Below are 12,561 nucleotides of genomic sequence, written 5' to 3' on the forward strand. Positions count from 1 at the left end.
GAGGGAAGAAAAGCAAAGCAAAGGCAAGGAGGATGCGGAGGGTGGGCAGGTAGGCACCCCCGCCCCACCAGCACCGGCCACGCCCTCGCCCCGAGCCTAATTTAAACTCCCGCCCCTCGTAACGACGGCCAATGGCCGATGGTGAAGCGCGCAGGAAAGTAGGGATTGGCCGGCGCCGCGGTTGCCGGGGCAACGGGTGGGCCTGGCGGGTCCCGGGCGGGGCGGGGGCGAGGGGTGCTGGGTGGTTTCCGCCACGCAGCCCGCAGCCAGCCGCGCCCAGGCGGGCGCCCCCCGGCGGCGCAGGGGGCGGCCACCACTCAGTCCTCAGCCCAGAGCAGCCCAGTCAGCCTCCCGCTCGGGACGCGCCGCCCTCCTTCTGGGTCTCCGCCTCCAGGACCCGCGGCTGAGAGCTCTGGAGCTCAGCTTCCCCGGCCGGCGGCGCGATGGGCTGCGGGAACTCCACCGCCACCAGCGCGGGCGCGGGCCGAGGTGAGCGCAGTGGGCGGCAGGAGCCAGCGGGGGCGGCCGGGAGAGGCGGCGGGAAGGAAGGGTGCGGGTATGTGGGGTGGGGGGCGCGCAGCCCCTCTCCCCATCCCCATTTTCGGGACAGGAGCAGACCGCTCGTTTCTGGAAAGACCAAAAGCGTGTCAAGTCCCCCGCGCGGGGGCGGTAGCGCCTGGAGCAGGCGAGCCTGCGGGGCATCTCTGCTTAGGGAGCGCTGGGAGGACTGTGGCGGGTTCCCCTGCCACCGGCGGGGCTCGGCGCCCTCCTGGGGGAGAGGATTCCAGGAGGTGGCCCCCGGCCGGTCCCCCGCCTCCCACAGTTGCTCCTCCAGGCCTCTTCCCCACCTCCTCGGAATCCAAGCGCTGCACCTGGAAAAGTGCAGCGCAAGACAGGACTTTTAGGACAGTGGTGGTGGGGCAGGAAGCGGGGAAAAGGTGGGAGTGGGGTTGGGGAGAACTAGAAGCATAGCTGCAAAAACGCATCCGTGTCAGTCTCGATGCCTAAGACCGCCTGGGATGCTCTTAGGATTTCTTTGAGAAGCTGCAGCAGTAAGGATGTTTTACATATGTGAGACAGTCTGTTATTAACAGTCAGTTAAGATACTTTTCATTTAAACACACACACATACACAGATAGATCGAAACTTTTTATATCACTTCATTTTGTTGATTGGCAGGCCAGGTTTTCTAGCTTTCCCGGGCCAGCCAGGCTTTGTGTCAAGTGACTTTTTCCAAAACTCACCCTTCTATTTCTTCTGTCTCTGGATTTAAGGTAGCCTGGATCTGTTTTGAGTAATATCTGCTGACCTATTTCAGTGTCCTTTTGGATAAAGGGTTCCTATCTCCTCCAATTGAGATCGATCAGATGCCACATCCTAGCCTAACCAGCAAATGAAACAGCAGTCGGAGGCTGCAGTATTTCCTAGGTGGCTGTGGAGGCCCTGGCAATGACTTTGTAACCTTGGGCCTGTCACATCCTTTAACCCAGACGCCGGTTAAAAAAAAAAATAGTTTAAGACTCAAGACTTACTTATTTACGTTGCAGTTTATTTTAACGTTCATGTAATGGAATCGGATGTGGGCATCTACTCAATTACTTGGCCAAGTTTGTTTTTCCTCCTTGGCTGTCATTGCCACACATCAGGAATATTCCACTTCAAGAGAAGGGGCTAACATGTGTGCAATTCTAGTCCTAGAGATATGAATGAACCCAGGTAGCTATGCATTGAAAAATGTATGACTTACAGTTAACCTTTACCATCTTGAGTTAAATCCTGTCCTGGTGATATACAGAGAACCACAGGAAAGCAAGTTTTTTAGATTCATGTAACAGTGGGGAAGGTTAGCTTATGCCTTACGCTATGCCACCGCCCCTGGCTCCCATTTTGATTTATTAATGTATTCCTTGTCAGTTTTAGGGATGAGGGGGGTTACCATTACCAAATGAAAATCAGAATGCTGGACTAGGCGTGGTGGCTCACACCTGTAATCCCAGCACTTTGGGAGGCCGAGGTGGGTGGATCACCTGAGGTCAGCAGTTCGAGATCAGCCTGACCAATATGGTGAAACCCAATCTCTACTAAAAATACAAAATTAGCTGGGTGTGGTGGCGCCTGCATGTAATCCTAGCTACATGGGAGGCTGAGGCATGAGAACTGCTTGAACCTGGGAGGCAAGGGTTGCAGTGAGCTGAAATCACACCATTGCACTCCAGCCTGGGCAACAAGAGTGAAACTCTGATTCCTCTCAAAAAAAAAAAAAAAAAAGGAAATAGTAGAATGATGGTAAGGTCTGATGAGCTAGCTCTAAAATGTAAAGATCAGATTTTGGGGGAAAATATGATTTCTTGGAGAACTATTCTCTTTAATAATATTTGATTGACTTTTTTTTTATTTCCCTAGGAGCACATCCCTTATCACCTAAAGGGAAGTAATATTGGAAAAAAAAAATACTCAGAGTAGTTTGAGGAGCAGCTTCACTTTCGTTTGTGAAGGACAGTGCACGTGAGAGCATGGTATTCTCTCCTCCAGCTTGCTCTTTGCCAAAAATTACTTTTTGTTCAGAGGAGAGCAAGATAGTGAGTGCAGACTCAAATCATGCAGGACACAACATGATGAGCAGAGAGTTATCGCATCACCTCTTTGATGGATCTGTGCTTGTCTTGGAGAAGCCATTCCCAAACATTTCCCTGCCTGTGCGTCCAGCTGGCTGACTTTGGGAATTGGTCATTGTTATTTTGAAATGTTCTGTCAGTTGGTGGTAGGAATTTAGTTTCAGAGAGGAAATGCATTGGAATGAGAGATGTAAGGTTAAGAAAAATAAACCACAATGCAAAGGCACTGAAAATCTCTTTCAGCTGTGAGCTTGGACATCAGCGCCAACTACACTGTTGACCAAGCTGCACACTTGGAGGACTGAACTCAGCAATACGAAATGCATTAAAGAGACGTTGTCCCTTTCTTCTAACTACTCACAGTGCACATCTTCCCGTATGTCCCAGGAGTCATACAATTCAATAGCCAAACTTAAACTTTTCAGAAAAAAAGTGTACAAAGAGATTGCGGAAAGAGTGTTGAACTTAAGCGTCTGGACAGTGAACTTAAGCTTGGGTTTGGTGCTGTGCTGATTGCATTATAGTGTGTGTTTCATGTTACCTTTTGGAACTTTGGTTTCTTTGTTTATATAATGGGAATAATTGGGTGTATCTTGTTTCATAAGGCTACAAAAACTCAAAAATAACATGAAAGCACTCTGTAAACTGTAATTATTACTATATAATAATAGTATTATTATCACCATTTTGAAGGCAAAGTAGTTTTCCTTGAGTATTTTTCTATAAAAACATGGCAAATCTTTTTTCGTGCATTGACATATTATTACAATGCCCCTAAATTTTAACTCTCCATTGTAAGCCCTGTTTTACTTCTTGAGGGGAAACAAAATAATTGTTTCCCCTTTCCCTGAGCTGTCAGGACAGCTGGCTGTCTTGGCTTTTGTCTGGGGACTCCATTAACAGGACAGATTGATATGTAGCAGTGTACTTGAGTTAAGTGAATTCCGTTTGCTTGATGTGTGGAGAAACTGGTATGGAGTACAATGGTCGAGTGGCCATAAGGAGTAGTGAGATGGATCAATCCCTTGATAATTCTGGGAAGACTTGCCCCTGGAGTATGTTTCTATTAATAACTGTAAGCATATGTATCTTCCACCCCTACGTGGGACCTCCTCTGCTAGGAACTTCTAGGGCAAGGGTGGGGACAGTCAGCAATGGATGTTTGTAGAATGAAGTCAAACTGTTGCTCTTGAGAAATTGATAGTCTAGGTAGGAAGATTAAGCAATCGAGAATGATTGCAAAGCAGTGTATAATAGAATATAACCTGGACATCCAATTTTTCAGGAGGTGTTGAATGACACAGTTTAATCAAAGAAGTCCTCCTGGAGGAGTTGAGCTATCAGCCTAGATGGACTTGTGAGAGGCATTTTGAGTACCCAGAAGCTCTCCACTTTCACATTTTGATAGGATCACTCTCTCAAGGTGGGAATTTGATTTTTCCTAACCTACAACTATATTGAGGATTCAGTATATTTTTTTCTGCATAGAGTCTAGACCTCAAATTATAGAGAAACAGCTGGATAGAATAGTTCATTTTAAAGTGTAGCATTTATTACAAGGCAGGGAGCTTTGCACTCTTGCTCACTCTCACTTTCTTTCTCTGCAATCAGATTCTCTACTTGCTTGTTTTTTCCCCCAGCATACCTCCTGACTAGGCAGAGAAATGAGCAACCTTGCATTTTGAGTTAATGGTGTACAGCAGATCAGTCATTCCTTTTATACAGTTTCATACATATAGACTATGAAGCAAGTCTCTGTAATATAAATCAGAAATTCCTTTTTATGTAAACCAGAAAAATCCCTTCAAAGTTTTAGATAGTTCCCCCATCTACAATAGCCTATTTTAATGCAGCCTAAAGCTGTAGAAATTATTTGCAGCAGCAGTAATATTTGGCTCATGATATTTGGTTAAATTGGTTAGTTGAATTTTTTTCTGCCAGAGATATGTAATTGGCAACTGATCTTAACTTCACAGGCAATTTATTGTCAGAATGTTTCCATCATCGTTTTTTCTGCTGTTTATGTAACAATAGTCTGAGGAGGAGGAGCTTGATAATTATTTACCCTGTTTTATCAATGTACCCAGAAAGTTAATACAATCCTTTTGGGTCCAATTATTTAGATTAATTATGTCCTTGTCCTCAATTAGCTAGATAATTGCATTCTTTTGAGGTAGCTATATTGGTCCAGCCTTAATTTACATCTTTAAATGGTCTGGTAGGTATTGAAATGATGCAACTGTTCTTAGCATTAGTCCCACATTTGTGGGGGAAATAATTTAAAAATAATATAAAATTTTGTTGATATCATCCAACGTTTTTATCTTGCACTACTCCCCTTTCCCACAACTATGTACCATTCTTCTTTCTGTCTTCACACATGCTGAACTCACTCTTGTTTTCTCTCTGTTTGAAACACGTTTTTGCTGGAGAGCTGATAGTATGTTTATTTCTTGCCTTTTTCTTTCCCCTCTCCCAACGGAGGCCTCATGAAAGCCTATACATTTTGTTTACAGCTGTATCCTCAGCATCTAGACCAGCTTTCACAATTTTAATGGGTTTTTTGGGCCTTGAAATATATTTGTTGAATGAATGAGTATATTTGGGAAACAAAAAAGATATAAAATGAAGTCCTAAGTTGGTGTGGGCACACTGTACTGGTGTAGTAATTGAGGGAAGAGAATAAAACCTCAGGAAGTCAGGGAAACTTTTGTGGAGGAAGTGGAACTTTATTTGGCCTTGAAGAATAGTGTGGAGGAAGTGGAAGTTTGTTTGGCTTTGAAGAATAGCATGAAGGAAGTAGAACTTTATTTGGCTTTGAAAAATAGGTAAGAGTTGGATAGCAGAAAATGGAAGGCAGTTCATTTTTAGTGCTGTAGGAAGTCCTGCATACGGAAATGGGCTTGGTGCATTTCAGGGTAGTAAGAAGTCTAGCCTGATTGGATTTAGTTGTTCACATTGGTTGCAGGGTAATGGGAAGAAAGAACGGTTAGGATACAGGATGAGGAGGACAGAGAGGCACTGAGGCCTCAGAGTTGAGAGTGGTTTCTGCAGCCAAAAGGCCCAAGTGTAAATCCTACATTTGCCATTCATCATTTGTATGACCTTGGGCAACTTGCTGAAGCCGTCTGTTCCTTAGGTTCCTTGACCATGAAATGGGGGAGTAATAAGAAACCCTACTGTAAATTCGGTGAGTTAATGTGCGTCAAGTGTTTAGAACAGTGACTTGTATGTTGTAAGTACCCAATATACTATTTATTGTTAATACAGGGAAAGACACAGCTGGTATAGAAGGAAGGAGTGAGCTACTGAAGACGTGTCCATATTGAAGTGGCATAATTCAAAGCTGCTTGCTGTCTGCACTCGGGGAAGTGCTGAGGGCCTGGATCATGGCTGTGGGCCCTGAGTGGTAGAGAAGCGTTGAGGTCAGAGATACGTAGAAGACAGCTGGGCTAAGGAGAGGCTGCACATGTGGGATGAAGGAATAGGGATAAGTAAAAATTAAACTGTTAGAGCCGGGGTAACTGGAAGGAGTTGCTACTCTAAAAGTAAGGTAGAAAGGGGCAAGTGATCAACATGCTCTTGAATGTACCATGTTTGGAGTGATGATGAATAAAGAGAGGTATAGAGACCCCTCTGCTCAGGTAGTAATCCCTGGTAAGACAGAACCAAGAAGGTCTGTGCATCATTCACTTGCTCTCTTTCCGAAGAATTGGTGATACAACCATGTGAATGGTTCATAAAGGCATCCAAAGTGAGTGATTCATTTCTGCCATTGTCACAGCCTGGTAGGTTCTTCTTGCCCACTGCCCTAAACGAAACCAGTGAGGGCCAGGCACGATGGCTCACACCTGCAATCCCAGCTCTTTGGAAGGCCGACGCAGGCGGATCACCTGAGGTCAGGAATTCGAAACCAGCCTGGCCAACATGGCAAAACCCCATCTCTACTAAAAATACAAAAATTAGCTGGGTGTGGTAGTGCGTGCCTGTAATCCCAGCTACTTGGGAGGCTGAAGTGGGAGAATTGCTTAAACCCAGGAGGGTTGCAAGTGAGGCTGTAGTGAGCTGAGATCATGCCACTGCACTCCAGCCTGGGCAGCAGAGTGAGACCCCATTATGTAAAAAAAAAAAAAAAAAAAAAAAAAAAAAAAGAGAGAGAGAACAGCAGTTTTTGTGGCAAAGAAAGAGTTTAATAATTGCAGGGATGGCCAAGTGAGGAGAGCAAGGAGAAATTTCTTAAACCTATCTCCCTGAAAATTCAGAGGCTAGGGTTTTTTAAGGGGACTTGGTAGGCAGGGGGTTACTGAGGAATTGGAACCATTGATCGGCTAGGGATGAAGTCATAGGGGCATCTAAAATATCTTTGGGCAGTCAAGTCAGTTCCCAGGAAAGGGTTGGTTCTCAGAACCAGGTGGCATCCCTTGGTCTACCAAAATATGAAATCTGAAAAATATCTCAAAGACCAGGTCTTTAGGTTTCACAATGTGATGTCATCTATAGTCGTATTTGGGGAAGTTGGAAATCTTGTGACCCCTGATTACATGATTCCGGGGCAGTAGGCAACTTAGAGGAAAGCACACTAAACAATGGCAGGTCATTGTTTATGCCTTTTTTTTTAGTAAAGTTTAAGTCCGTATCATAATTTTAACCTTGCCATATGAATGCAGCTTTGATCTCTGAACAAGGACAGGGGTATCAGGGGGGTGAGAGGGTCAGTTTTCCTTGCTTCAAAGTTTAAGTACAAACTAAATTCCTCTCTTAGTTATCTTGGCTTCCACATTAGAATAAGTAAAGGAAAAAAAAGCTTGTGAAATTAAAAGCAAAGCAAAACAGAGTCAATTATATATTAAATTTCTCTCATCATTTATAATTCAGCAAAGGTAGGTTTACCATGAGCCACTTATAGCTCCATATAGGCATGGCTTAAGTTGTATTATATCAGTTAAATGTCAGTGCACTAACTTATTTATGCCTGTACTTCTTATATGGCTGTATTTATTTTTTTGGGTTTTTTTTTTTTTTTTTTTTTGAGACACAGTCTTGCTTTGTTGTCCAGGATGGAGTGCAGTGGCGAGATCTCAGCTCACTGCAACCTCCACCTCTCAGGTTCAAGAGGTTCTCCTGTCTCAGCCTCCCGAGTAGCTGGGATTATAGGCGCATGGCACCATGATGTCTCTATTTTTAGTAGAGACGCAGTTTTACCACGTTGGCCAGGCTGGCCTCAAATTCCTGACCTCAGGTGATCCACCTGACTTGGCTTCCCAAAGTTCTGGGATTACAGGTGTGAGCCACTCTGCCTGGCCATTTTCTTTTTTGGTTTTTGCTTGCCTGAAGTATAGCTACATGTCTTAGTTCATTTTTGTGTTGCTATAAAGGAATACCTGAGACTGGGTAATTGATAAAGGAAAGAGGTATATTTGGCTCATGGTTCTGCAGCCTGTACAAGAAACATGGCACCTGCATCTACTTCTGCTGAGGGCTTCAGGCTGCTGTCATTCACGGCAGAAGGTGAAAGGGAGCCATAGCATTCAGAGATCACACGGGGAAAGTGGAAGCAGTAGAGAGAAGGGAGAGGGGTGCCAGGCTCTTGCTCACAACCAGCTAGCTCTCATGGAAACAAATACAGTTAGAGCTTACTTATTGCTGCTAGCCATTCCTGAAGGATCTGCCGCTATGGTCCAAACACCTCCCATTAGACCCACCCCCATGAGATTTAGAGGGGACAAACAAGGAGAAATAAACCAAACTCTAGCACTACTCAACAAGGATGACCTCTAAAAATGAGATTTTCTATAAGAGCTTCCATTTTCATTGACATAATTTTATATTTCTAGGACACATTGACCTCAATTTTTTCCTCCATTATTTGAAGAAATCACTTACGAATCTGTGTTTTTTTTATTGTCCTCTGAAAAATAAGCATTGCTTTGGATGAAGTAGTAAGCTGTTGTTCATTTCTTTTGGCCAAACCAAGACTATGACATAATTTTATAACTATTATGGGTCAGAAGAGCCATAGCAAGCTGTCAGAATTAAAGGGAATTTTATTTATTTCTCTGCAGTTATATTTATATAGTTCTCAGAGGGACTGTTTCTTTTCTAAAACAAACAAGGAGTAAAACATTCCTGCATGTTTTTATTATTTCCCATAAGAGCCATAGGCATTTATGTTTCTGATTATTTATACTAAAAGAAGAGTGCTTTGTAAATCTTTAGGTTTTTTTTTTTTTTTAACAAATTCTTCACATACATAATTTTATTTTTGGTGTGTGTGTGTGTGTGTGTGTGAATTATCACCACTTGGTTTGAAGAATATAACTTAATATGTAACATAGCAATTCATTTATCTGTGAATATTTCTAGTATATTTTATAAAGTCTATAGAGTCTGTATAGTATAGTGATCATTAAAGGCATTAATAGACTTATTGTTTTAAAATGTAAAATGTATACATAAAATGTATATGACCTTTTCTTTCTTTCAAAAGATATAAGTATGTTCTTCATAATGGAATTTGGAATGTGGGAGGAAACTCTCACATCAATAAATGTTTGAATCTGTATAATACCGAAGACATGCTGGACATTATGACTCAGTTTTTAATGTATAAGACAGGCTGATTAGCTCTCCAAGGACCATCTGTGTGTAGGAACCAAGATATTGTATCTACTTAAAATTACTCCATGCAGGCCAGGCATGGTGGCTCACGCCTGTAATCCCAGCACTTTGCGAGGCCAAGACGGGTGGATCACAAGGTCAGGAGATCAAGACCAGCCTGGCTAACATGCTGAAACCCTGTCTCTACTAAAATTAGCCAGGCATGGTGGCATATGCCTGTAGTCCCTGATACTCAGGAGGCTGAGACAGGAGAATTGCTTGAACCCAGGAGGCAGAGGTTGGAGTGAGCCGAGATTGTGCCACTGCACTCCAGCCTGGGAGACAGAGCAAGACTCCATCTCAAAAAAAAAGAAAAAAGAGAAAAAATTACTCAACGCAGTAAATTGTAGCTGGCTTGCATTATCATTCACTAGGAATAAAATTCTGTTTGTGTCGTGCATGATATATATATATATTAAATTTAGTTTCTCCCCAGATATTTTACTATGTATTTTAAAAGAGTTTTTTTTTGTTTTTTTTTGAGCCAGGGAAGGACAAAGATAAGAAGGTGTAGTGGGTTGAATGGTAGCCCCCCAAAAGGTATGTCCATGTTTTCATCTCTGCAGTGAGTGAATACAGTCTTACTTGGAGAAGGATCTTTGCAAATGTAATAAAGCTAAGGATTTTGAGATGAGAAGATTACATGAGATTATCTGAGTAGGCTCTAAATCCAATGAGAAGGGTGTTTATGAGAGATATAAGAGAAGACAGACATAGAAAGGAAAGTGATGTGAAAATGGAGGTGGAGCAGAGAGGGACCACAAGCCAAAGAATGCCAAGGAATGCTCACTGTACCAGAAGCCAGGAGAGGCATGGAATGGTTACTTCCCTAAGGCCTCTGGAAGGAGTGTGGATCTGCTAACACCTTGATTTTGTACTTCTGGCCTCCAGATCTATGAGTGCCTGGATTTCTGTTGTTTAAACCATCTAGTTTGTGGTAATTTGTTATAGCAGCGATGGGAAACCAAGACAATATTTTTCTGCAGTTGTTCAGGAATGGGACAAAATTAGAAAATAAGAAAATTTATTAAACTCTATACCTGGAGTATAAATAATTCTTTGCTGAAATAAATACAGCATGATGCAATCTCGGTATGATTCATAAAGTCCTTCAGGACTGTTCAGAACCTTAGCCATTACTAGGAAACATAAAATTTTTTATATAAAACATAAAGAATGTCTGAGAGGTTTTTTTTTCTTCCCTTCCTGACATCTAATTCTCCCAACACCAGTGTCCTACAATTCAATTCAATTCTAACACTACCTGGAGTTATAGTGTCAGCCTTCACAGGTTTAACAGGTCGGTCCCACAATACTGCCCTCACTTCAGACTCTAGTTGCAAATATCCGGCGTCTGGGTTGCCATACTTCTGTCAGCTTGGCTATAGATTCGGGGATCTTCACAAATCTTCTCCTCAGGCCCAGTGATTTGCTAGAATAGCTTATAGGACTCAGGAGGACACTTACCTCATGTTTACTGTTTGATGATAAAGGGTCTGAATGAATAGCCAGTGGAAGAGGTACTTGGGGAAGTCTGGAAGCATCCCAAGTGCAGAAGCCTCTGACCCCAGTGGAGTTGGGCTGTGCCACAGTCCTGGTGCGTAGATATGTTCACCAACCTGGAAGCTCACTGAATTCAGTGATAGAGTTTAATTGTTTCCACCCAGATCTCACCTTGAATTGTAATAATTCTCATATGTCAAGGGCGGGGCCAAATGGAGATTACTAAATCATGGCTGTGGTTTCCCCCATACTGTTCTTGTGGTAGTGAATAAGTCTTACAAGAGCTGATGGTTTTATAAATGGGAGTTCTCCTGCACAAGCTCTCTTGCCTGCTGTCATGTAAGATATGACTTTGCTCCTTCTTTGTCTTCCGCCATGACTGTGAGGCCTCCACAGCCATGTGGAACTGTGAGTCCATTAACCTGTTTCCTTATAAATTACCCAGTCTAGGGTATGTCTTTATTAGAGTGAGAACAGACTAATACATCCAGTTATTTTGAGGTTTTTGTAGGTGCTGTGGTTTGAATGTGTCCCCCAAAGTTCATGTGTTGGAAACTTAATTCCCAATGCAGTTGTGTTGGGAGGTGGGGCAATAAGAAGTGATTAGAGCTTAAGACCTCTGCTCCCATGAATGGATTAATGTGTTTAATCATCAATAAACTAGGGGATGAGAGGAGTGGGTTGGTTATTGAGAGAAAGGGCTGTTATAAAAGCAAGTTTGGCCCCTTCTTGCTCTCTTGCTGCCTTGCCCTTCTACCTTCCCCCATGGGATGGAGCAGCATAAAGGCCCTCACCAGATGTAAGCCTCCCAATCTTGGACTTCCCAGCCTCTAGACTGTAAGAAATAAATTTATTTTCTTTATCACTTACCCAGTCTGTGGTATTATGTTATAGTAACACAAAAAGGACCAAGACACCAGTATGACTGGTTAAATCCTTGGCCACTGGTTATTAACTCAATCTCCAGCCCCTCTCCTCTCTCTGCAGATGGCAGGGTGGAGCTGAAAGTCCCAAGCTTCTAATCAAGCCCCCATCCTGAAGCTATATCTGAGCTTGGCCATATATAAAGAGTCATCTCATTAGAAGTCTCACAGAGACAGGCTCCTGTCACTCATCACTCAGAAAATTCCAGGGGTTTTAGGAGCTCTGTACTAGGAACCAGGGACAAAGTTGGAACCTTTTTTTTTCCTTTGGGAAGTTGTGTGTTAGGGAGCCATATTCTCATTACCCTGGTTACAAGCTTATCAATAATCACCATATGGCTGGGTGCGATGGCTCATGCCTGTAATCCCAGTGCTTTGGGAGGCCGAGGTGGGCAGATCACCTGAAGTTGGGAGTTCGAGACCAGCCTGACCAACCAGAAGAAACAAAAAATACAAAATTATCTCTACTAAAAATACAAACTTAGCCAGGCGTGGTGGCTCATGCCTGTAATCCCAGCTACTTGGGAGGCTGAGGCAGGAGAATCGCTTGAACCCAGGAGGCGAATGTTGCAGTGAACTGAGATTGTGCCATTGCACTCAGCCTGGGCAACAAGAGCAAAACTCTATCTCAAAAAAACAAAACAAAAAACTCCACCATGTTTCCTTGTTTCTAAGATGCACATTTTCTTCCCTATTAAAACATGGAGTATATTTTATAATCACATATATATACACACACATGCTTCATGCAGTGTTTCTGACTTCTTTGCCCCACTCCTACCATTGCAGTTATTCCGTCAATGATGCCCTTCCAAAGGAGGGCCATTTTAGAACAGAGGGAATGGTCTGTTGACTTTGTTTT

General features: G+C 43.1%; 1 protein-coding gene across 1 annotated transcript in view; it reads left to right on the top strand.

Moving 5' to 3' along the window:
• Positions 1–223: 223 nt before the first annotated feature.
• The window catches only part of C9H12orf75 (chromosome 9 C12orf75 homolog), a 37,709-nt gene continuing 25,371 nt past the window's right edge, over positions 224–12,561 (top strand). The window contains exon 1 of the mRNA XM_009004528.4: positions 224–489. Within this exon, the coding sequence (XP_009002776.1) occupies positions 444–489 (46 nt within the window). The 5' untranslated portion in view covers positions 224–443. The remainder of the gene's footprint in view (positions 490–12,561) is intronic.

This window comes from Callithrix jacchus, chromosome 9 (assembly GCF_049354715.1).
Source record: "Callithrix jacchus isolate 240 chromosome 9, calJac240_pri, whole genome shotgun sequence".
NCBI lineage: Eukaryota > Metazoa > Chordata > Mammalia > Primates > Cebidae > Callithrix > Callithrix jacchus.